Raw genomic sequence first — 23,494 nt, 5'->3', positions numbered from 1 at the left:
GGTGGATGCCGGCATCTTGCCGGCGCGCGGCGTGGACCAGGAAAGAACGGGACCGGCCCCCGCGGCTACCGATCAGAGCCGAGGGTCCTCTGATGCCGCGGCTACCCGACCGGGACGTGGCCATTCATTTCGCGTCTGCGACTGCACAGCGAAGACCTTTGCGAGGATTCCTTGGGAGTCCGTGGCCGGACCTGACTCGTTGTCTCCCTGCACTTACCCTGGGCTGCTACTGGCCCCCGAGCAGAAGGCGTCCTCCTCCTTCCACCCCGCAGCCCAGGTGACCGCTGCCATGGCTTTTCACCTTCGGCCGGATGCCCCAGAGCTACCTGATTTCTCCATGCTCAAGAGACTGGCACGAGACCAGCTCATCTATCTGCTGGAGCAGGTCAGTGCCCGCCACACCCGGCGCCTGCACTGCATCCACAATAGGGCATTCGCGGGGATTTGTGGGGCCAAGATTTGGGACCTCTGAAGTCCTTTAAGATCACTGTGAGTCGCAAGCCACTCCACACAATGGGTTTGGGTTTCGGTGGTTTGTGTATGTGTTTCTTTGAGGAGCCCCGTTGGCCCTTGGTGTCGCCCTTGGAACTTCTGCTGCAGGTTCGGAGCACGGAAACCAGTAAGAGCTGCTGGGGACGTAGCCGAAGGGCTCATGGAAATCCATTTTTTTCATGAAGGTCAAGTCTGGCACTTGGCAGAGTGCCTGACCGCCTGGGGATGCAAAGCTAGTTAAGACAGTTTCTTTGTCATTAGGGATCTTAGAGTCCAGTAGGAGCCAGATGAAATGCAAATTACACAGGTATCCTGTGGTGCATGAGCTGAGGCCAGGATGCCTTAAGAGTTCAGAATAGGGAGGGGGAGCGGCGGAGGGGAAAAGTGAGGAGCTGTTACCAAGGGCTCAAGTAGAAAGCACATGTTTTGAGAATGATGATGGCAACAAATGAAAAGTGTAGAGAAATGGGTTTGGTGAGGGAAAGTGTTAGTTTGGATTTACATAGGTGAAGGTGGGAGGGATGCCAGTGGGAAATGTAGTTCAGAGCATCCAGCAGATAGAACTGTAGAGCTGCCGCTCTAATGTTTTGTTCCTCTTTGAAATGGGCTTCAACAGTGATGTGCACATAAAAGGCATTAAACAAAAGTCTGAGGAGTTGCTAGCTCAGATGAGAGCAACATGAGGAGCTATGATGAGACCAAGGCCTCTCACACGCTCACTGCCATGGAGTCAGAGCGACCCTCCAGGACAGAGCCGAACTGCTCCTGCGGGTTTCTGAGGACCAGAAAGCTTCATCATTCGCTGTAGGCCAGAGGGAGTACTTGAGTGGAGGCCCAATATCCATCTGGTACCTTCGTACTAAACCTATAAATATAGGCACATAGATTTGTTTCCTCCTCATCATAAATAAATATATTTGCATATGTGCATGCCTTTATTTAGACCTCTATAAATGCCCTTTGCCTACTAGTTCTTTCCTCTAATTCCTTTTACTTTCCTCTTGCCCCACTATCATGCTTAGCCTTCATTTGGGTTTCAGTAATTCTCGGTTACATTACCCTTACTCAAGCCCTACCAGGCCTCCTACATCCTCCTCGTCACCGGTTTTGGATCTCTTGTTCCCTTGGCCCTGAGTTTGTTAACAACACTTCCTTCCCTGTGCACCCCCCCACTCCCTTGTCCCCACCAGTCAGCCTGGTTGTTTTCTCCTCCAGATTGTTTATGCAGGTGTGCTCCCTTCTTGATTCGCTCCATTTGGGGGGGAAATATCCTAACTTCTGACTTGATTTTTCCCCGACTTAATTCTTGTTAAAGGCATTGCCATTCCGTCTTACAACCTGAGAATCATGCCCTCCCCCTCCAGCACTTCACCCGTTGCTGAGTCTCTTTTCAGGATTACCAAGGAACACGTGCACATTATAGGAAATTTAGAAGATAGTGAAAACCTAAAGAAAAAATAATAACTTTACACCATAACACCAGATACAACCCCTGTTAATTTCCTTCAGGTATTTAAAAATTGCAGTACATATTCTATGTAGCTGTGAAATAATCTATTTCCCCTCACACTCTCACTAGTCTAAATCAAGTCCTCATTCAATGCCACAGGCTGGGACTGTTACATTCATTAACCCCTGGTGGTGTAGTGGTTACACATTGGGTTGTGATCTCCATGCTCGGCAGTTTGAAACCACTAGCAGCTCCTCGGGAGAAAGACTGGGCTTTCTACTCCTGTAAACAGTGACTGTCTCAGAATCCCACAGGGGTTGCTGTGAGTCTGCACTGACTTGATAGTTTCTTTTTCTTGTTGCAATGTGTAGATTTCTTTCACTACAATCAATAGTAATACATGTATATCAGGGTGGGGGTTAAAACATAAACCCTTCTCTCCCTCTCTGCACAGGTACCTTCTACAGGAGGGGCTCCACTCAGCAACCAAAGGTGTAAAAGAATCACGCCTTCAAAGCTTTTAAGCAGTAAAGAAAATATTAAGAGTCAATGTTACCTGTCTGGGGTAGATGCTGTTTCAGCGTCTTTCAAGGAAGGTCATTGGTTCGGGGGACTGTGGTCAGGAACACTTCTTTTTTCTTTTTTTAAACAGTTTTATTGGCACTTCATCCACATCATACAATTCACTAGTTCAGTCATATCAACAAGAGTTGTATAATCATTACCACAGTCAATATAGAACCTGTTCTTCCTTGTCCTCATGTTATCCATGTAACTATTATTTATAATTGTGATAAAAATATATATAACAAAACATTCTCCAATTCAACAACGTCTGCATGTATAATTCAGTGCCATTGCTTATACTCTTTGTGTTGTACAACCACTATTGATAGCCTTTTCCAAATCATTGCACCACCATTAACATAAACTCAGCATCCCCTAAACAAAAGCTCTTCCTCCTTCACCCATGGTAACTATAGGTCAAGTTTGGTTTCTTTCTTTCTTTTTTAATTTTATTGATAAAATATTCACATATCATACACTTCCATCATGAAATCGCTTTTAAAAAGCGTTGTATACCCCTTTCTGAAGGGTCGCCGGGAGGAGACGAGTCAGTCGGTACAGGGTAGCAACGATGAAACATACAACTTTCCTCTAGTTCTTAAATGCTTCCTCCCTCCACTATCATGATCCCAATTCTACCTTACAAATCTGGCTAGACCAGAGAATGCACATTGGTACAGATAGGAACTGGAAACACAGGGAATCCAGGACAGATGATGCTTTCAGGACCAGTGGTGAGAGTGGAGATACCTGGAGGGTGGAGGGAAGGTGAGGTAGAAAGGGGGAACCGATTACAAGGATCTACATATAACCTCTTCACTGGGGGATGGACAACAGAAAAGTGGGTGAAGGGAGACGTCGGACAGTGTAAAATATGACAAAGTAATAATAATTTATAAAATATCAAGGGTTCATGAAGGAGGGGGAAGCAGGAAGGGAGGGGGGGGAAATGATGAGCTGATATCAAGGGCTCAAGTAGGAAACACATGTTTTGAGAGTGATGATGGCAACAAATGTACAAATGTGCTTGACACAATGGATGCATGTATGGACTGTGATAAGAATTCACAAGCCCCCAGTACAATGATTTTTTTTTAAAGTGTATATACATCATCATAATTAGTTCTCAGGTTCCACCCCCACACACACACACATTCACGGTTTGCTCTCCAATCCTCCCCTGCCCCTTCCCCTTGAGTTTGGTGAACTCCTGCCTCCAGCTTTTCATTCCTCCAGTTCATTTCTGACACAGTAGTCAGATTCACCTAACAAAAACACCCAGCTGTTGGGAATGTGTCCCTGTACCAAAGCCTTGTTTTCTGTGTTCCGCAGAGGATCAAGTCGAACCCCCGGGCTGGGGCTGGCGGTTGAGGCCTGCCCTGCTCTAGTCCGCTGTTTCCCATTATTCCCCACCAGCCCGCTACATCAGGACTTCTCCACCTCAGCATGATTGGAATTTTGTGGGGGATAATGCTTCGTTTGGAGGGTACATTGTAGGATGTGGAGCAGCTCCTCCAGGCCAAATGTGTCTCCAGACTTTGCCAAATATCACGGGGGGAGCCGGTGTGCGGGTTGCCTCTGGCTGAGAACCAAGATGCTCTGTGTGCTTGATGCATCAGCCCTACTCGATTGTTTGTGGCCCCTCCGAATGGGCCCATTCTTGTTCCCTGGCCTTTGTTGTTACTGCCATCTTATTATATCCCTGTCAATCCCCTCTCCGTGTGTCAAGGCCTAATTGAGAGGACACTTCCACCCTGTCACTGGGTGTGCCCTGTGGGGGGAGGTCAGATGCGCAGGCATTCCCCCACTGAGGGCAATCAGTTGCCAGACTGCTGTCTCATCCCACCACAGGGTAGGCCTGCTTCCTGCCTCTGGGGACAATGGACAGGCTCCTGTAGGTGGAGTTGTCATCCTACTGATAAAGTTCCTATGGAGACCCAGAGACCATCCCCGAGACCACCCTCTCATTGCTGTGTAACCTATAGTGCAGCTCCTCCCTGTGACGTATGTCTCTGCCTGTAATTAGTGGGCTGGCATGCCCCCAAAAGATATATAGGCGTGGGTCAGCAATAGAGATCTCTCTGACTCTGAGCTCCTTGCTGCTCACTCCCTGGTCACTCCCCTCTCCCTTGTTCCCTTTCCCTCCTTCCCTTCCCCCTCTCTCCATGTGGACCACCAAGCGGGGCTGAGGTGAGCAATGCTACCATGTAATATGTCTGACTGTATTATTGTATTATCTCTCATGCTCTTGATGACTTTAATATAATGCTTATATATCTCAACCGTACAATTGTGCATTACTGAACCCAGAAGTAGTATTACTGAACCCGCGAGCAGCGGGTGGGGCTGGCACCCCACCCCCCTGTGCCAGCATTTTTAATTTAATACTACAGTGCCCTCTTCTCCCGCAGAACAGAGGAGAGAGCAGTGTCCCGAGTGATGACGCAGGGATCAGATGATAGAGGGAGTGGGAGAGTGAAAAAAAGGATTATTTGCATCAAGCCTAGTTATTTTTGTCATGAGAAAAAAAAATCGCTGCCAAGAGATATTTAGTAGTACATTGAGGAGGTTGCAACCCACAGGGTGAGGTCTGGTTTGGTTTGGCTTTGTTCACCAGGGAATGTTGGGAGGACCAGGAGAGGAGGCTGCAGAGAAGAGGAGCCCAAGTCGCGCAAGGTCACGGTTGCATGGACAAGCACTGCTGGCGCAGCTCACCCTCAGAAAGGATGAGGGGTAGCTTCCCTCTGGTGGCTATCCAGAGAAATGTCAATACAAAGGCTGTGCAGTGTGGTGTGGGCGCGTACATTGGGTTGGGCTGGGCTAGGCTATGGGTGGCTAGTGCCCTCCCAGCTCAGAAACGGATTCTATTAAATGGGTGGCAGGAGGCATTCTCAGTTGAGGGAGTATTTGTGACCTCGGAGTGATACAATGTGCTGTTTCTCCTTCAGCTTCCTGGAAAAAAAGACTTGTTCATCGAGGCAGATCTGATGAGCCCTTTGGATCGAATCGCCAGTGTCTCCATCCTGAAGGTACTTGCCCCCTTTCCCAGATGGACTCATGCCCTTCTGTCGTCTTTGATTAGTAGGTTGGGTTGTTTTCTTTTCTTGATAGACAGTTGAAATTACTGAAGAGTGACAGCCTTTATGGTAAATATGTTAGGTTTCTGGAGTCAGTAATCCCTCGGTTCTTGGCTGCGCACAATGAAAGAATTCACGCCGAAGACCGTTTTGTAATCCAAGTGGGTTTTTAGGAAGGACAGGACAAGTTTCAGGTTTTACAGTCTCAGAGGGGTTCACACCTGGGCCCGAACAACCACGTGGAAAAGAGCACCCACACGTCCGGATCTTCGGGGAGATCCCAGGAGGCCAGAAGCCCAAGAACCCCAGAGGCTGAGAGCATGTGGGCCCGGAGCAGACCCATGTGTGCCCGTGCAGGGGAGGGAGACCCTCCCCCTGTACCTGCCTCTGAACAGGAGTAGGGTAAGAGAGCTTCCCAGGGTGTACTCCCCGCCTTATTCTAGCCCACCCCCTGGCTGGGGGAAGGCGTGGCTGATGGTATTGTTTGACCCCAATGGCTGAGTTAGGCCCACCTGGGTGATGTCGTGAGCCCTGGCCTAGTTTGGGTCACCCAGGTATACCATTCACGTGGCTTGTGGCTCGGGGGTTTGAGTACAAGCATGCTCAGTTTTGGGTTTTCATAGGTGTCTAATGGTTGCCTGATTTATTTCCAACCTCCTCTATGGGGGCCTTTGCAGGCATGGGAGGGACAACCCCCTACCTGTAAGCTAGCTACCTAACAAATATAACTGAATTGGGTGGGCAATCCCCTAAGGGGGATTGATGCCCTTAGGGTAAGGTGACCAGACGTCCTGCTTTTGGCAGGACAGTCCCGATTTTTAACAATTTTTCCCATGTCCCACGGTGTTTTAAAAAAGTCCCGATTTTTGGAAAGCATGCACGACAAGCTAGGGTATATGGTTTTCGGCTGCCATGTGGCTATTTTGCCAGGATATGAGTTTTATCAATGGTGTCCCGCTTTACCAATGTTAAAATCTGGTCACCTTACTGTAGGATTTTTTGGGCTTACTTATAGACAGTAAGTCAATACTAGGTTGGTTGTCAGAGGAAAGTTTGATTCCTAGACTTGGCATAAACAGGAGGCCAGTATAGAAGTTCTCTCTCCAGCATTGTACTGAGCAGGCACTCTTATATCTGTCATATTGTTGGGTTCTTTCTGTAGCAACACGAAGTGGACAAACTGTACAAAGTCGAGATCAACAAGCCCGTCCTCAGCTCCAGCGAACAGTGAGTGTCTGGGAGAGTGTCTCTCAGTTCCACATATTTCCTTTGATCTGGACCCTGGCTAAGATATGGTCTCTTGTGTTTGCGACACAGTTCACTTCCCTGAACTTGTACAGTTCCTGTCTTGCTGTGGTTTTAGCCTCTTGTCTTAATAGAAAGACCACAGTAGGGGTTCCAACAAACAGCGTTTTATGGTCTCACAATTTAAGAGGTTAAAAGTTGGAATTCAGGGCCCCAGTGCTAGGGGAAGGCTTTCTTTCTCTGTCAGCTCTGGGACAGCTTCTTATTTTTTGGCTCCTGGGAGATTTCCAGGACCATCTGTGCTTTCCTGCTGCTTGCTTAATCTGCTATAGCTCAAAAGAGAGTGACTTAAAACACACCCCGCATTAACATGAACATGTGCCCTAAACATAACAAAGAAAGCCCAGCCTCCAGATGAGATTATAACCACAGGTACTGGGGCTCGGATATGCAATACATATTTGGGGATGCATAATTCAATCCATAACATCTCTTGATTCGTCTCTCTGCAGTTTTTTCTATCCTTATCCCCTTCCTTCTTTAATCCAATCTATAGTTTTTAACCAGATCGACATTTCGAAGGCATTTTTAGCCTGTTCTTTTCAAGAACCTTCTAGGCTTCCCATCATTTACCAAGCAAAATCCAAACTGCTCATGATAGATTTCCCAAGCTCTCCGCGTGACCTTACCCCATCTTTCCTGCCTTGTCTCCCGGGTGCTCCCCTTTAGGCCTCCACAGTGTGCAGTGTGTCTTTGCCCTCTGGAGCAGGCCACTCACTTACCTGGCATTCTCTCCTGCGCTCCCTGTTCTTGTCCATGCCCTTGCCTCCGCGCTCAGCCCCACTGCCACCATGAGGCTCTCTGTTGCCTTTCCAGCCCAGGGCGTTTCCCTCGAGAGTGCCCTGGTGTTCAATATTCGTCCTTCTCATCGCACACAGTCATCTTCTGCTCATGCTATCTGGCTTCATTGCTGTTGGTTTTTTTTTAACATTTCTCTTGGGAAAAAACTATCTTGGGTAGATCTATGGAGAAAATATCCATGGATCTGTTAGAAAGAACATTATTTTATATTACTTTTTTTAGCACTTGATTATTAACTACACCACACAAATGTGCATCATGTTTTTCCATTGGCTTGAAAATGATTAGAGAGCAGGCACTTCTGGGTCCTTGGTACAATACCGCACAACTCACTGACACTGAGCCAGTTCCGACTCACCGTGCCAGTGAGTTCTCCCCGCTCGCGCACACAGTTGAACTCTGGGATCGCTTCCCTGGCTGGCAGGACAAGGGAGCTGGCATAGCTTAGGGTAGGATGAGGCTTGCAGACCCTGTCAAGAAGGGCCAACAGTGAACGAGTTGCTCTTGTTTCTGTGTCTTCTAAGCTGCTGTCACTGCACTTTTTGTTTTGGCTTGGTTTTCCTTCTCTCCCGCAGGCTGTGCTTCTTGGTCAGACCCCGCATAAAGAACATGCGCTACATTGCCCGTGAGTATGCCACAGCACTCTGCTGAAGCCAAAACCTGGGGCAGGGCGGGCACCGGTGGAGGAGATCGCATGCTGTGCGCTCTCTGAGCTGCATTTGTTCTCTCTGTAGATCTTGTCAATACGGACAAATTGGCTGGTCGGACTAGAAAATACAAAGTGATCTTCAGCCCTCAGAAGGTGAGTTTGGATCCTGGGCCGGGTAGGAGAAGGTAGACCTGGGTTGAAGACCAGGAAGGGGTGTGGAGGCAACAGCTCTAACTCCCTCAAAGCAAATATATACTCGAGTATAAGCCAACCCGAATATCAGCCGAGGCACCTCATTTTACCACAAAACGGCATTAAAAATGTGCTGAAAAGCTTGGCTTATATAATGTATGTATGCCTGGAAAAAGCAACATGCTCTGTCTTTTCACTAATAGATCCCTGATTGCTTAGCAGGTGTCCGTCATCATCCCATCCTGACCCCAAGCACAGTACCGTGGAATGTGAGGGCTGGCCTCGACATAGATTGCTTTCAGGGAACGGACTATCACTTTTGAAGCAGACCTCGCCACAGGTCTCTTCTCACACAGATAGCTGAGTAGGAACAGTGCACGATGTTAGGACTTACCCGTGACTCTCTCCCCGCATCAGGAGTTCTTTAATAGCAGAATAGTGTCACCATCACATTCACACTCACACTTACCCCCCTACACATGCTTATCCAAGGGACCTGGCCAGCCTGCCCTTAGGTTATGAGGACTGTACCAACATTTTGTTTTGTTTCCTTTGAACTTTTTATTATGAAGGTTTAGAGCAGATCTGAGTTTTGCATTCAACAATTTATACACATTTTGTTTCAACTCATCCTTTTTAATCCTCTCCGTGTGCATATCCCACTGTTTCCATTCCTCCTGGTTTTCTTAACTCTCTGTCCCTAGGTAAATGTTGCCCTTGGCCTTATGTGGTTGATTATTTTATAAGAGACAAGTTTAATTTAGTTCTAGGACCTGGGGGGGTGACTGAAGGCCATGGTCTGGAAGGCCCTTCCAGTCTCTATCAGAGCAATAGAATAGGTCTGCTCTCTTATGATTTTGAAGTTTGTTCCACATTTTTCTTCCTTTCTAAGTAGTGTGGGGGAAAGGAGGGCCCCCAACAAATCATCGCTGGTCTGGTAGGCGCAATTGTCGGCGATAATAAGTACAGATTACAGTGAAGTCATGGAGAGCATGAGAGAGAGGAGGGAGATTGAAGTCATGGAGTCAGACACACTTCATGGTGGCATGCTCGCCTCAGCCCTGCTTGGTGGTCCTCGTGGGGAGAGCCCGGGAGCGAGAGCAGGAGAGCCTCAAACTCTGTTCTCACCATGGGTTATCCCTGCTTAGGGGGGCGTGATTACAGGTAGCCACACGTCACAGGAAGGGGCAGTACAATAGGCATACACATACAGGAAGGGGTTGTATGATAGGCATAAGCGTGACAGGAAGAACATGAGCAAGGGGTGTGCACATAGGAATGGGAGGGACTACAGGTATACATGTGACAAGATGGGTGGACCCTTAGATTCATGGTGGCAGCCGAACCTTGGTCACCCTTGGGTGGGCTTGACCTCTCTGGGGTCTCCTACAAGGAAACAGTCAACTACTATCCTTATCAGAAGGGAGTGGGTCCTACTTGTTGTGGGATAAGCAGTGGTGACTGCTTGCTCTAGATGGCTACATGGTTATTTTCTGTACATTGAAAGCTGTCAAGACAAACTTAATGACCAAATTAATATAGCTAAGCCAAAAGTTCAGGGTTTTGGTAGGCATTTTGAATCTAGGCTCAGAGGATAAAGTCCCCCTAAGCCCCGTGAGCTATTGGAGGGAGGTACGAGAGGGGCTGGATGTCGCAGCGGGAAGACAGAGCCAGTAGGAGTGTCCACTTCTGTAGGGAGATAGAATCAACTATGTGCTCACTTTAAGGCAGCACAGCTTCAGGGAAGAAACTGTGGAAATGATAGACTACCGCAGGAAAACGTACTTGGACTATATCTCCAACGACCAGAGTGGCGGTCTTCCTGCCATGGAACACTAGTCTTCCAGATTCCCTCCGTACCAGTCAGGGAATAAGTCCCAGTCCTATTTCCCTCAGTGCTAGTTCTCCACATTTCCCCTTTCTGCGTTAAGTTTAAGATTTAATAGTGTCACGGAGGCAACATGGTCTCTCTTCATATCTCTTAGCTTCCTATAGAAGTGACACAAGACTGCAAGCATCACAATTATGATGATAAACAACACAGTCAGCCTGGAACTTAAGCTATGTGAAGTACTTTTAACCCAAGCGTGGGGGATCCAGCCTCTTTCATTGCCATCCACCATTTGTTTAATTACCTCAGCTAGTGCAGTGCCTTAAAGTAGGACCTAGTCATGTGATCCTTTTCAGAGCAGTTGGTCGTGTTAGCTGGACACCAACTAGTTCTTCTGGTCTCCAGATTATGGAGACGGGGTTTGCATGGGCCATGAGTCCATTGGACTAATTGTTTCCATGTCCCTTTTGATTTTCCTCACTCTTCTTCCCTCCAGATGAGCAGACACTAACTGACACCTTAGATAGATGCTCATGAGTTTTGTTAAGACCCTCGTTACTGTTCATCAAAGTAAGATGTAGAGCATTGTCTTTATGGGCTATGTTATGCCAGCTGACCTTGGTGTGCTCTGAGACCCCCATCGGCATTTTGGAAGAACCTGTTCTTACACGAGAGGAACCTTTGAGACCATTTTATTCTCCTCTAGCTTTGAGCAGATGAGGGAAATGAATCATGTCACACTGTGGTTTCACAGACAAGGTTAGGTGTTTCCTCCCTCTCCTTCAGTGACTCCTGAGATGATTGGTGATCTGTCATACCATCTCAGTTTCTTGGGTCCATTCACCGCCCCTCCCAAGTCCACAGCTGCCACATGCATTCTCAGTCTCATTGATGGAAGGAATGGTGTTCCAGGCTCTTACCCTGCAACCGTAGAGCTGTAAAGCTAGACCAAAGAGTGCATGCCACGCTTAGAGCAGGTAGAAATTAAAGCACAAAGATTTACTGCTCGTCAATTTTTCTAAGGAAATAGAAACAGCAGCTCAGACTGAAGACTTTAAAGTCAGCCTGCCTGGGTGTGGATCCTTGCATAATTTTCATCACCTGTGTGATCTTGGATAAGTTACTTAACTGCGCTGGTTTGTTTTTTTACTCTATGAATTGGAGTGGTAACGCGACTTATCCCCTAATTTCAATATGACTTAGTCTCTGTTTAAAAACAAAGTTAGTAGACTCAGAAGCTCCTATTATTTCTTCATCATGGAGAAGGAAGCAGAGGAAAGAGGTAACATGTATCTTTGAAGGTCGTTTGACGATTGATAAAAACAATGGCACAAATATTTGTGCTATTTAAGAAAGCAGAAATATGTGTTAATAACATGATTACTTGGGCAAGAAGCTATTCAGTAAGATAGCCAGTCAGAAAATGCAGGTCACAGTTGAGTGTAGTTAAATGAGCCATGGCGATAATTTCTCAAGGGTGTGGAATCTGACAAAACCACCACCACCACCTTTTTCCTCCCAAATTCTCCTTGCAGCAAATTTGTATTACCAAGGGACAGACAGCTATACTCACTTTGAAGGCTCCTACAAATCTCCATGCTACACAGAAAAACAAAATTAATACTATAAGTGTTCTCCACTTACTATTCAGTCTAATCAGTCTTTGACCTAATTGTATGTCACAGGAAGGCCCCTCCAGTCGCTTCTGAGAAGGGGAGGCATCTCCATGATCTCTACCGGAGGGTGTCTTTGCTAATTTTGAGTATGGGACATTTTTAGATAAGTTTCTGGACTTACCATTAAAAGTAAAAAGCATTTGGAATGATGGTGATGGTTGAACAACATGAGCATATTTAATGTTACTAAACTCCATATGTCAAGATCATTGAACTAGGGGGGGAAAGGAAGTTAAAAGCGGTAAAATGAGGGAGGGAGGGATAAATAAGTCGGATTCTCCTGTTAGCAGTAAGGTGAGGCACACATCGCATTCATCCTTCACACCGCCGCGTCAGTGTGAATGAAAACAAGCTGTCCTGATAGAGCACTGGGAACAATGTCTAGCATGTACTTTCCAACTCAGGGCCATCGAGTGGATTGTGATTCAGAGCGACCTTATAGGACAGCGTAGAAGTACCACTGTGGGTTTCCCAGGCTATAAATCTGTCTGGGAGGAGAAAGCCTCCTCGTCTTCCTTCCATGGAGAGCTGGTGGTTTTGAACTGCTGACCTTATAGTTAGCAGCCCAAACACTTAATCTACTACCCCTAAGTGATTAATACGCACTGGTTACAAGTTGGGTTACAATCTGCAAGGTCCAATGTTCAAAACCACCAGCCATTTGAGGGAGAAAGACAGTATTTCTTCCATAAATAGTTAACAGTCTTGGAAACTTGCAAAAGCGGTTCTACCCTGTCCTATAGGGTTGCTGTAAGTTGGCATCGACTGAATGGCAGTGAGTTTTTTTGTTTGTTTGTTTATTATTGTTGCCAAAAGACTCAGGTGGTGCAAAGGGCTAAGTACCGGGCTGTTAACTGCAAAGTCCGTAGTTCAAACTCACTCGCTGCTCCGTGGGAGAAGGGGAGGCCATGTGCTTCCGTAAAGATGGACAGTATCATCTGCAGATATGAAAAGGAAAATGAGGGCGGAGCTGAGGGATGTTCGTGGCCCCTTCTGGCTCAGAGTCGGGGTCCAGCAATCATTACGTTCCCATCCTGGATCACCGATGAACTCCAGAGAAAGAAGAACAGAGAAAAAAGCGGTCACTTATCAACTTGCTTTTCCCTTTTCAGTTTTATGCATGTGAGATGGTGCTTGAGGAAGAGGGAATCTATGGAGGTGAGAAGAGATGAATGTGAGTGGAACATATGGGAAGAAGGAAAGAATTGTGGCCTGGCGTCTTTTCCTTGTCTTGTTCTTGTTGATCTCGCAGGAAGAGAGAGGCCCCTGGGACTTGGGATGGGAATGGGACTCCAAAGGAGAACATTAGTGGCACAGTGTAAAGGGACCCCCCAGCTTGTAGTTGGAAATGACCAGCTGCTCTATCCTCACCTTCCAAGACGCCCACGAGGGAGACTGTGTCTTCCCTCCACTTTGTGCTTTCCTCACTCCATTCTCCAGCGGCTCCGCCTGAGCCCAGGACTCCCGCCTGCCAGTGCCGCTGGGGCTCAGAGGGAGCCCGGAATCCTCAACCAGGCCACACTACACCCCACCCCCTGTCCTTTCCTGTTCTCCATTCCTCTGACTTGCTAGCCACAGGGACTTTACATGCGCTGTTCCTACTACCTGCATGTTCCCACCCCTACCACTTTTTGCCAACCCAAATCTTACGGAAATTCTAAGCTTAAATGTCACCCATTTATGGAAGTCTTTCCTTTATCTGTAGCTGAGGTTAGAGTAGTCCTATAATATAGGTATGCGTCGTCGCTTAACATCTGTTGGAGCACTTTCTGACTACGTACATATATGTCCCTGGCCCCATAAGGTTTTGGTTTTTCTCGTAAAGGGAAAGTATTTCTTTTGTTTACTGTGAACCCCCGATGGTTTTAAAGACCCCCACCCCCAGGCTCTTGCAGCATGGGACCACTGACAGGGGAGGCACAGGATATGTCACTCAGTGGCGGGCTCTTGACCTTTGTTAAGCGAGCAGGTGGGCCGAACAGACGGTGGGACTAGGTGTGCTCTCCTCCCTCCCTGCCGGCTTCCTCTCCCTCTGCTCCCACAGCCCCCACGCCCCGTGCCTCTGGCCTCTCAGCAGCTCAGCCGGTCCAGGAGCAGCAGTGAGAGTGATTGAAAGCAGGCTCCCATAATATTTTTTTTGTTCGTTTGTTTTATTGGCACATAATCCACAAATCATACAACAGCTCAATCATGTCCAGAAGAGTCGTACAGTTATCACCACAATCAGTCTTCGATCCCATAACATTTTAATATAGACCTTGCACAACATCCAAATCACATAACGCCCGGTTCACAGACTGTTAAGGGACACATATTTGTACTTGCACTTCTGACTTATTTTTCCCTATCCTGGAGCACAGCTGTCATAAAAGAGTTTGTGTAAGAAGACTGTCTGTCTTTATCTGTGAGCGCTCAGTGCTTAGTGCAGCCCCTAGGGGCCTGTGATAGCCACTCATTTGTTGCATGCGCCTGCTGGCCTCCCTTCTGAGTGCCTCCTGCCAGGACACTGATGCTGTCTGTACCCACAGATGTGAGCTGCGACGAGTGGGCCTTCTCCTTGTTGCCTCTTGATGTTGATCTGCTGAGCATGGAGCTGCCAGAATTTTTCAGGGACTACTTCCTGGTGAATGCAGGACCCTTGGGTCTTGGTCTCAAGGGGTGTGGGGAGGAAGCATGGGTCCAGTGGCCTAGAAATATTGAGTTAATCTTTGTCTAACACATGCAATTTGGGTGGCTGTGGTTTGGTGATTGGGAGAGAGATGTGGCTTCCTACTCTGGTAAAGAGTTGCCGTGTTAGAAGCCCACTGGGGGGGGGGGCGGGGCGGTCCTGAATGGTTGGAAACAACTGAGTGGTTGTTGGAGCGGTTTGGTGATTGAGTGCTGCTGATGGTCGATGTCCCTAGGATGGCCTCGGGACAAACAAAATGAACTCCCCAGCATTCCCCAACCCTGCCCTCCCTGCTCCAGGGTTTCCAGGGCTAGCTCTGGCCCAGGTGGGCCTGTTGGCTTGATCTGTGTGTGTGGGGGGCCCTGTAGGAAGGAGATCAGCGGTGGATCAACACGGTGGCACAAGCCTTGCACCTTCTGAGCACTCTCTACGGGTCTTTTCCCAACTGCTATGGAATTGGTCGATGCGCTAAGGTAAGACCACTGTCCCTTGTCCCGGTAACCCTATTTCTTCAGTTCAGTGCCCACTAAGGGCTGTCCATGGGCATCTAAGGAAAATCCTGCTTTTATTATTCTGAAAAAATTCCTCTTAGAGAAAAAATGTGTGTGGCTAATGGACAGGCAGGCACCCAGGCCTCCTGGCTAGCCTTCCTAAGTCTCTCGGTGTCTGGGCGGCAAGGGTAGTGCCCACTCTCCATGGCACAGGAACACGTACGTGGGAGCTGAGTGGCGTTAATAGCTAGCTCCCCTCTTGGGGGCAAGGAGAAGGATTGCGTGGAAGGGACTGGCTTCCTTGGCATGGGGCTATAGTAGGGACCTGGACACCAGATTGAGAATTTCTTGGGCCCTGGCAGATGTCATATGAATTGTGGAGGACCCTGGAAGAGGAGGAGGAGGGTGAAACCAAGAGCCGAAGGCCAGAAATTGGACATATCTTTTTCCTGGACAGAGGTACAGTTAAGCCCACTACTCCTCTCATCGTTGGGCCTTAGAAGCTCTAGGTGTCTAGGGAAGGTGGTGGCAAGGGTGGGAGGTACAGTTGAAGGTGCGCTGACTAGGAGCACGGGGACTTGGCCCTGGAGAGCAGAGGAGGAGAAGGCTGGCTCAGGAAGCGCCTTCATGGTCGGGGTCTGGGTTTCAGACATGGACTTCGTGACGGCGCTTTGCTCCCAAGTGGTTTACGAGGGCCTGGTGGACGACACCTTCCGCATCAAGTGTGGTACGTGGCGTGTCGCGGCTGCTTCTGCGACCCAGGGAGATGAAAACCTCGTCAGCTCCTGACGCTTCTCACAGGGGTGGGGGTGGGGCACCCCGACTCGGAGCCCACGGCTGGCTTCCAGATAGCTGTGGGGACCTTTCAAGGCAGTTCAGGGGAAGGGGCAGGAGGTCTCATTGGAGAGGCTGAAAGCTATCCCTTCTACTCTCCAAGGGAGCGTCGACTTTGGCCCAGAAGTCACGTCCTCTGACAAGAGCCTGAAGGTGCTGCTCAATGCGGAGGACAAGGTGAGGCAGTGGGTGCTAGCAGTGACTTTACCTAGGGGCACTGCTGTTTGAGGAGCCTGGCCGGGTAATGGTTGTGCACTGGGCTGCGATCCACAAGGTCAGCAGTTCAAAACCACCAGCCGCTCTTTGGGAGAAAGATGGGCTTTCTACTCCTGTAAAGAGTTCCAGGGCTGGAAACCCACAGGCGCAGTTCTCCCCTTTGCTGTAGGGTGGCTGTGAGTCGGCATTGCCTCGATGGATACAGGAGGCTGGGGCTCGTCAGCTCTAGGGTAGGAGGCTGAGCCCCTCCGTTAACAGCCCACCTCAAAGCACATAGCCCTCAGGCAATTCTGATTCTTAGTGCCCCTAAGGGGCTGCAGAATTTGATAGGAGCAGAGAGCCTCATCTTTCTCCCTTGGCGTGGCTGGTGGACCTTGCAGGTAGGAGCTCACCATGTGACCCGCTACACCACCGGGGTTCCTGCCCCAAGCCCTGAGAGGAGGTTCTTCACTTACACTGGCCTGAGCTGAGAGCAGCCTGGCTTCCCCTGCGCTTTGCTGGAGCAGCTGGACGCCTGCAAGGGTGGGTGAGCTAGGAAAGGGCACTCAGTGCAGCAGCATTAAGGTTCTGGCACAGTAAGTTTTCTTTGTCTTGTTCCTCCCACAGGTGTTCAGTGAGATTCGTAATGAGCACTTCTCCAATGTCTTTGGCTTCCTGAGCCAGAAGGCCCGGAACCTGCAGGCCCAGTATGATGTGAGGCTCCAAGTCCGAGTCCTCCGTCTGTTTCTTCGGTAGCCTTGCCAGGCTGCTGCCCTTCGGCTCCTGGTCTGACACCATGCCAGTCCTCCGGAGTCTTCACCAAACCCAGGGAGGGGGCTGGTTCTCATCCCCGGGGTCAGGGAGGGTTTACTTTATGGGGACTTCCCGACAGCGACGGAGAGGCATGGACATCAAGCAGATGAAGAACTTCGTGTCCCAGGAACTCAAGGGACTGAAACAGGAGCACCGCCTGCTGAGTCTCCGTAGGTTTCAGCTTGAGGAGATGGGGAGGGAAACTGAATCCGTACACCCCCCTGCCCCTACCCCCACCTCAAGGGAGACCCCCACTCACCTGAATATAATGGCTTTCTTTAGTCTAAAGTGAGTAGGGGGGGGGGCGGCGGCAAAGGACCATCCTTTTAGAATCAGGAATCTGATTCTGCCCCCATGTTGTCCCGTCTGCAGATATCGGAGCTTGTGAGTCCATCATGAAGAAGAAAACCAAGCAGGATTTCCAGGAGCTGATCAAGACGGAGCACGGTACCCACAGCAGCCTCACTGGCAACTTCCCAGACAGCCACCTCCCTGACTCCCTTGCCCCTCGCCCACCCTTTCAGGGTGCTCTCTGGATCTGCCCAGCTGACACTGGCTCTGTGGAATGCAAGATTCTGCGAGAAGTTCAGGAGGTCCCTTAACCCACCTGGCAGATAGGAAACAAGATGGGGGAGACAGATGCTCGTCAGCGTAGATGGCAAGAGCCGAGCTGATTGCCCAGTAACAAGCTCTGCTCCGGTTCCTCACAGGACTGCTGGAGGGGTTCAGCCTCCGGGAGAGCACCAGCTACATTGAGGAACACATAGACCGGCAGGTGAGCCTGGGGTGGGCGGGGGGGTGGGGTGGGGGGCGCGTGCAGTGGTGTGTGGCGTAGGGTCTGCCTGAAGCCCAAGGAAGAGGAGAGAGGGCCCTGCATGAGGAAACGGCATCCTCACAGGTCTCTCTTCCGGTGCAGGTGTCGCCCATAGAAAGCCTTCGCCTCATGTGCCTTCTGTCCATCACTGAAAATGGTAAGTTGCAGGGGTTGAAGACCAGAGGCCGAGAAACTGCCTTAGGGATGGCAGAAATAAGCTAGGAAAACAGGGCCGAGACCTTAGCAAACAATGTTTTCCCGGAACTTCACCGATTCTTTTCCTTGTAAAAGAAACCTGTTTTTGTTTCAAGTGAACTATCTGGTCATCATGTCATTCATTGTCCCAGCCCTGAGCAGGGTCACACCTAGGCCACCCCAGAGCAATGCCAGTCCTATGCAAAGCATGGAGCTGAGTGGCATTTCTCTTGTCCTTCCACTGGGCTGCCCATTTCCCACAAAAACTCAAACCCAAACTCGCTGCCATCAAGCCAATTCTGACTCAGTTACAAGTAACTAACTGCCATCAAGTTAATCCTCACTCATGGCAACCCTGCAGGGACAGGGTAGGACTGTCCCTGTGAGTTTCTGAGACTGTAACTCTTTGGGGGAGTATAAAACACCATCTTTCTTTCTTGGAGCAACTGGTGGTTTTGAAGTACTGACCTTGTGGCTATCAGCCCAACATATACTGTATATACTCGAGTATAAGCCGACCTGGATATCAGCTGAGGCATCTAATTCTACCACAAAAAACTGCATTAAAAATGTGCTAAAAAACTCGCCTTATACCCAAGTATATACGGTAATCACTACGCCACCCGGGGTCCCTATTTTCCATAAAGCTTCATAATAAAGGTGCATTCCAGGAAAAAGGTTCGTCCAACTCACTGTATAAGGGTTTCTAAAAGCGTGGGTCTGTGACCTTTGGTGGCAGCTTGTTTGGGTCGGGGGAGCCTTCCATTTGGGAGATGTTCTGCAAGGTCACTAGCAGCCTGGAAAAGTATTTTGCTTAGTAGAAAATCTGGATTTGGAAGTCCATTTCTTCTCACCTCAATGGCTGTTAAAGCATTTGCAATTGCATTTGTGAAACTCATTTGAACACTGTGCTGTGAAGTAGCTATCAAGCAGCTCCAAGCCGAGCTAACTGCCTCTTAGATGGGAAGAAACGCACAAGAAGTCACTCCCCCCTCCGCCATACCCCTCCTGTGTGAGTAGCAGTAGGCTCAGTGCTCCCCTTGACCTCTCCGACCCAGCCTTCCTCTTTCCGTACAAGCCGCAAATGTACACATCCGTTTAGTGTATGTTGCAAGGTTAAATTCATCTTGGCATCCTTCCTCCCACCTAGGGGCTTTTGTTTTTGATAAGGGGATTGTTTGCTAGTTGGTTGCTTGAGCTATCCATTCGACCCTCTTTCTCATTCATCTGTCATATTCCTCACCCTCAGGTTTGATCCCCAAGGACTATCGATCTCTGAAGACCCAGTATCTGCAGGTACGGCCTGGCGAACAGATCCTTGCGGGAATTGGAGGGAAGTCACTGGACGTTTTTGAAAGAGCCACAAGGAAGAATGACCGACCCCTTTCCTGTTCTCAGCAGCAGCCTAGTTCCATGACAGCCTCCTCCTCAGAGGGACGAGGGACAAGTCACCTTTCAGGAGATGAGACTCTCCCCACTGTCCCTCTCATGGAGGATGGCCAGTTCTGAGGGAATTGAGACACTGCTGGGCTGTTGAAACCAGTGACAAGTTCCTTGCCCAGGTGGCTCCCTCTCATCCTAGAATCCCAGGAGGCACCGATACAGCTTTCCGTCAAGCTGTTGCTCAACGCCTCCCTCATCCGTGAGATCTTCCCTGCTGGCCTGACAGGCATTCCATATTCATCAGTAGTTTCAGACCAGTCTGTTTTCTTTGCTGAGTGGCTATTTCTGGCATGTACAACTCCCTTTTTTCTTTTAATAATTCTTTTCACTGGAGGCTCTTACAGCTCTTGTAACAATCCACACATCAATTGTATCAAGCACCTTTGTGGCAAGTACGACTGTCACACATAAAAAGTGAACTTTTTTTCCTTTTTAATTTTTTACTATGAATTGGGTGCAGGTTTGCAGAGTAGATCAGTTTTCCATTCGACAATTTGTACACATTTTGTTTAATGTCATTGATTGCAGTTCCCACACTGTACTAGCACTGAGCCCACTTCCTCCTCGTTTCTTCCTTCCCTAGCCCTAGTGAGCTTTGTCCTTGGATAAGTCTGCCCTCTGGATCTCAGATGGTTGCTTATTCTCCACGTGCTTCCTTCCTAGTGTTGGTGGTCCTCCAATAGACCTGTCTCCTGTGTGGCTGAACATTGAGCTACAGGACTGAGTTCAATTGAGTGTGAGCTCTTTTCAGGCCCTGGGCCACACAGTCCTCTCCCTGCCGCCATTGTATCTGATAGTGGATGTTCGGTGGGTAGCTGGATTGCATCTTTCTCTAGAGCTATGGCCCTGAGCACCTGCTAACCTTCTCCAATCTGCGGCGAGCTGGGCTCCTCACGGAGCAGGCCCCGGGGGACACCCTTACAGCAATGGAGAGCAAAGTGAGCAAGTTGGTGACGGACAAGGCCGCAGGTGAGCGGGGACCCTCCCCTGCTGCTGTTCCCTTGTTTCTCAACAGCCTGGGTGGGTGAACGCCTGAGCTGAGGAGAGAGACTGTGATTCCTAACTATTTCTGCTTCTGCTAAGAAGAGCCATTTCCACTTCTTGAATACTGAATCCTCTGCCGTGTACTAAATGCTATAGAACAGTTTTTCATCTAATCCTCCCAAAGATTCTATAAGGCTAGTTTATTATCTCTGTTTCACAGATGAGGAAACTGAGGCAGGCATAAAGTGAGTTGTCCTAGTCCCTCAGTAACCAGGTCAGATTAGAAAGTAGGTCAGTTTGACTCCAGAAAAGCAAATCCAATGCCATCTGGTTTTGACTTACAGCAACACTGTACGACAGAGTGGAGCTGCTCTCTGGATTCCTGAGACTGAATCTTGAAAGGAGTAGATAGCCTCATCTTTGTCCTGCAAAGTAGCTGGTGGATTCAAACTGCTAACTCCGTGGTTAGCAGCTCAATCCATAACGTACTATACCACCACGGTTCTTCCCCAAACCCACACACGCGCTTAGTAAACCAGGGTCATTCTGAAGATTGCATTTCATAAGCTGCTCTCATCCTGTAGGGGGAGGAAGACTCATCAGGGAGGGGGGTGGGTGCCTGGACCAGTTTGGAGGAATTGTAGCCAAAAGGCTTTGAGGGGTCTTCAGTGTGATCTAAAAACCCAAACTCACGGCCATGGAGCCGATTCCCACTCACACCGACCCTATAGGACAGGGTAGAACTGCTCCTGTGGGTAGGACAGGGTAGAACTGCTTACAGTGGTTTTGGACTGCTGATCTTGGGGTTCGCAGCCTAACGCCTCACCACTACACCACCAGGGCTGCCTGAGAAGAGGCTCTGCTTGCTTGAATGGTGCTGGCCAGTGTCCTGAAGCTGTAGACCAGTGTTCCCCAAAGCAGGCAACACCACCTTCTAGGAGGCAGTAGGTCCAGGTGTCTGCAAAAGCAGAGAATTACATTTTGTCCTGGATTATAGGCCACGGTATAAAAAATTTATATGCTAGAGTGCTTGGAGTAATTTTTTTCTCTGGAAAGGGGAGGTAGGCCAGTAAATGTGGGAACCTATGCGGAAGGCCTTAGATGAATACTAGGAATGCTTTCTTCTCCAGGAAAGATTACTGATGCCTTCAGTTCTCTGGCCAAGAGGAGCAATTTTCGTGCCATCAGCAAAAAGCTGAATTTGGTATGTGGAACAGGGAGCAGGGAGGAGAGGCAGTGGGTTCCATCCTTTGTGGTTTGATAAGGGTCCCTGGCTTGGTAGCATTATGGCCTGAGCTTCACCGAATCGTGAGACAGGGCCCAAAGATTCATTCATGTGACTATTGCTGGTTCCACTTTTACTTGGAGTAAGAGCTTTTTTAAAAAATAAGCCACCAAAATACCCATTTATAAACTATCAAGGGATCATGCGGGAGGGGGGAGCGGGGAGGGAGGGGAAAAATGACCTAATGTTGGGGGTTTAAGTGGAGAGAAAATGTTTTGAGAAACGATGTACAAATGTGCTTTACACAATTGATGTGTGTATGGATTGGGATAACAGTTGTATGAGCCGCTAATAAAATGTTTTAAAAAAAAAAAATAAGCCACCTTTATGTGGCCCTTAACAGGACTACAAGGCCGAGTTGACACTTGCCCAGCGTCAACCTTTTGCCCTCTAGATCCCGCGAGTGGATGGCGAGTACGACCTGAAAGTGCCCCGGGACATGGCCTATGTCTTCAGTGGTGCTTATGTGCCCCTCAGCTGCCGAATCATAGAGCAGGTGAGTGAGGCCTAGCGGCTCCGGCACACCCAGGCTTCACCCCCTTTGCCCTCTGTGCGGCCCTGGGAAGCTGGCGTCCGCTAACATTTTACTGCCCCAGAAACACCCAGGCTGGCCGCTGCATCCTCTTTCCATCCACCACGCTCACTCTGTAGATTTGAACCTAGAGCTTGTCCCTTCCCAGGTACTAGAGCGGCGAAGCTGGCAGGGCCTTGATGAAGTAGTACGGCTGCTCAACTGCACGGAGTTCGCCTTCACAGGTATGCGGCCTGGGAGCCTGGGGCGGTCGGTGGTCACGGGAGACGAGCTGGGGGGAGGCATCACCCAGTACCAGTGTGTCAGTGAAGACTTGCCTCTGGTCTGACCCTTGCAGACGTGACCAAGGAAGATAAGGCTTCCAGCGAGTCCCTGCGTCTCATCTTGGTGGTCTTCCTGGGTGGCTGCACGTTTTCTGAGCTCTCGGCCCTCCGGTTTCTGGGCCGAGAGAAAGGTAAGAGGGCAGAAAGGTGTCTACAGGTCTGCGTGGGATCTGGGTGAGAAAGGCCTGGTCCCTGGCTACCACTTGTCATTGCCGTGCTCTTGGGCTGCCGTAGCTGGGAGCCTTGTTCTACCAGCTGGGCAAGTTGTGTCTAAGGGCCCAAGAGAGCTGTGGAACTGCAGGGGCGCCACAGGGGCTGCTGGGGGCCCTGCCGCTTATGTGTTGCTGTGACTCCCTAGGGTACAGGTTCATTTTTCTGACGACAGCAGTAACAAACAGTGCTCGCCTTATGGAGGCTATGAGTGAATTGAAAGCCTGAAGTTTTCCCACCCAGTGCTGGTGTCTGCTCTGGATCCGTTCCCCAGTGGACTGCGGGACCTCTGCACCGGGGGTAACAGAGTGTCCTCCAACTCCCCGGTTAGGAGCTGGAGTCCTGGAACTGACTTGGAACTTAGAGATCTCTGGGGAGTGCGTTCACTTCCTGCACCCAGAGAGTTCTCTCTCTGTTTGTTTATGATGTACAGCTCCTGCTGATACAACGTGAAAGGGAAACGAGGCATCCTTTGCTAATTGCTATTTGAATATCATTGTAAATAAAGCTTATTCTGTAGTCTCTGATGTAATATATTTGTCGCTTTGGATACCTGCACTTTCTTTTAATTAGGGAAGCCACAGTGGGGCTTTCCATAGGGGCTTCTCTCAAGTGCTCTGAGCTTTAGCCTCTATGGAGATGTCACTCACCTAGTCTGTACTGGCAT

At 49.2% G+C, this 23,494-nt stretch overlaps 1 protein-coding gene across 2 annotated transcripts; it reads left to right on the top strand.

Moving 5' to 3' along the window:
* On the top strand, positions 1–23,359 carry VPS33B (VPS33B late endosome and lysosome associated). 2 transcript variants are annotated; one of them, XM_004708099.4, is made up of 23 exons: positions 3–385; positions 5,458–5,538; positions 6,749–6,813; positions 8,268–8,317; positions 8,427–8,494; positions 13,153–13,198; positions 14,569–14,663; positions 15,077–15,181; positions 15,562–15,658; positions 15,849–15,926; positions 16,137–16,210; positions 16,856–16,942; positions 17,121–17,211; positions 17,414–17,488; positions 17,752–17,816; positions 17,958–18,012; positions 19,300–19,346; positions 20,330–20,462; positions 21,608–21,681; positions 22,157–22,258; positions 22,443–22,518; positions 22,632–22,748; positions 22,976–23,359. In XM_004708099.4, exons 1-23 carry the CDS (start codon positions 290–292, stop codon positions 23,053–23,055), a joined length of 1,857 nt encoding a protein of 618 aa, XP_004708156.1. In that variant the 5' UTR covers positions 3–289; the 3' UTR covers positions 23,056–23,359. The 2 variants fall into 2 exon arrangements, with proteins under 2 accessions (XP_045142269.1, XP_004708156.1); XM_045286334.1 differs by lacking the exons at positions 22,443–22,518; positions 22,632–22,748; positions 22,976–23,359 and having other exon boundaries at positions 1–385; positions 22,106–22,183.
* The last annotated feature ends 135 nt before the right edge of the window (positions 23,360–23,494 follow it).

This window comes from Echinops telfairi, unplaced genomic scaffold (genome assembly GCF_000313985.2).
Source record: "Echinops telfairi isolate 266 unplaced genomic scaffold, ASM31398v2 ScPeMD7_7;HRSCAF=31, whole genome shotgun sequence".
In the NCBI taxonomy this organism is placed as follows: Eukaryota; Metazoa; Chordata; class Mammalia; order Afrosoricida; family Tenrecidae; genus Echinops; species Echinops telfairi.
The sequence above is the reverse complement of the archived record's forward strand: the minus strand, read 5'-3'. Positions and strand labels throughout refer to the sequence as shown.

What these genes read in the sequence shown, in the direction of transcription:
- VPS33B (XM_004708099.4), top strand. Translation starts at nt 290, where the DNA reads ATGGCTTTTCACCTTCGGCCGGATGCCCCAGAGCTACCTGATTTCTCC. An exon ending in GAATTGGTCGATGCGCTAAG is followed by an intron (nt 15,182 to 15,561) that starts GTAAGACCACTG and finishes GGGCCCTGGCAG; the next exon opens with ATGTCATATGAATTGTGGAG. An exon ending in ACCTGCAGGCCCAGTATGAT is followed by an intron (nt 16,943 to 17,120) that starts GTGAGGCTCCAA and finishes ACTTCCCGACAG; the next exon opens with CGACGGAGAGGCATGGACAT.